We start from the raw sequence: 1,081 nt of genomic DNA on the forward strand, positions 1-1,081 counted from the left end.
CATCTTTTTTGGGTTGTAGAGACAATTGCAGTTGCATGCAAAGTTTGTTTTCCCTGCTTAACTTATTTGTTGCATTTGTTTAGGTTTGGTGTGTTCGGTTTTTTTTTTGTTGAGTTCGCGATCGAGTGCATCCTGTGGGTCCTTTTTCTCGCTGCTTCATTTCTCCCCCTCTGCTTCTTCGTTTGTTTACCTGTTCAATGCTTTTTCTTTTTTTTCATATACCTATGTGCTGATTTGTTCTGCATTCCGTCGTCCAATCGCTTCAAACATTTCACGGCCCCTCTCAAAATTCGTGGAAGAACGTTTGGGGTTGCGTGTATGCGGCGGTTGCATGTATGCGGCGGCGGGTGTGCTGCAGCAAGCAGATGAGACGGAGTTGGAGATGAGGGAACTGCAGGTCCTCAGAGACCGCCAGGAGGCGCGCAGCCAGCGCCCCCTGACTCAGGAGGAACAACTCAGGGCGGAAGCAACTGTAAAACATAAACCCTAAACCGCAGACCCAATTCCTGTTGAATCTTGTTGAATCCTAAGAAGCCTTTGAATCGGGTGTTTTTTGTAGTTTGTGCAGGCTGCCAGTTGCTGCTTAGTGAATTCGTGCCTCACCGGAAGTGGTTGCTGGACTCAGGGTTGACGGGTGAGGGATTAGTATTTACGGTTTGGGGCTTAGCTTTTAGGGTTTGGTTGTCTCAGGTGCGGGCTGTGCCCTGTCTGCGGTGGACGAGGAAGCGGCGGCAGCAAGTCGGTGATTCTTTTGCTGCTGACCGCTGCATTTTGATATACGGGGCTGAGAATATTAGGACGTTTCTGGCGTGGAGAGACAAACGGCTAGCGAAAAAAAGACAGGTGATGACAACCACATATAACCGCTGCAAAAGAACAAACCCTAAACGCTTAACTCACCTCTGAGGTTACCATTCAGCGTCTCATCTCCCCCGCACGCGTTGACACCCACTAGGCTGGTCTCAGGCTTACAAGCAAGGTGATGTAGGGTCTAGGGATTAAGCGCAAAGAGATATGGGTTTAGGCTTTAGGGTCTGGGGTTTGTGTTGTGTATCAGCGCCAAATGAGCGCCGTGCACTCG

At 49.6% G+C, this 1,081-nt stretch overlaps 1 protein-coding gene across 1 annotated transcript in view; it reads left to right on the plus strand.

Annotated features, from left to right (window-relative positions):
- EMH_0047820 (Bromodomain, related) overlaps positions 1-1,081 on the plus strand; it is a gene marked incomplete at both ends in the record, with an annotated part of 6,076 nt that overhangs the window by 1,952 nt on the left and 3,043 nt on the right. Inside the window, 2 exons of the mRNA XM_013496328.1 lie at positions 359-472; positions 691-843. Of these exons, the coding sequence (XP_013351782.1) occupies positions 359-472; positions 691-843 (267 nt within the window). The remainder of the gene's footprint in view (positions 1-358; positions 473-690; positions 844-1,081) is intronic.

The sequence above is a fragment of the Eimeria mitis genome, genomic scaffold (genome assembly GCF_000499745.2).
Source record: "Eimeria mitis Houghton genomic scaffold, Emh_scaff2045, whole genome shotgun sequence".
Taxonomy (NCBI): Eukaryota; Apicomplexa; class Conoidasida; order Eucoccidiorida; family Eimeriidae; genus Eimeria; species Eimeria mitis.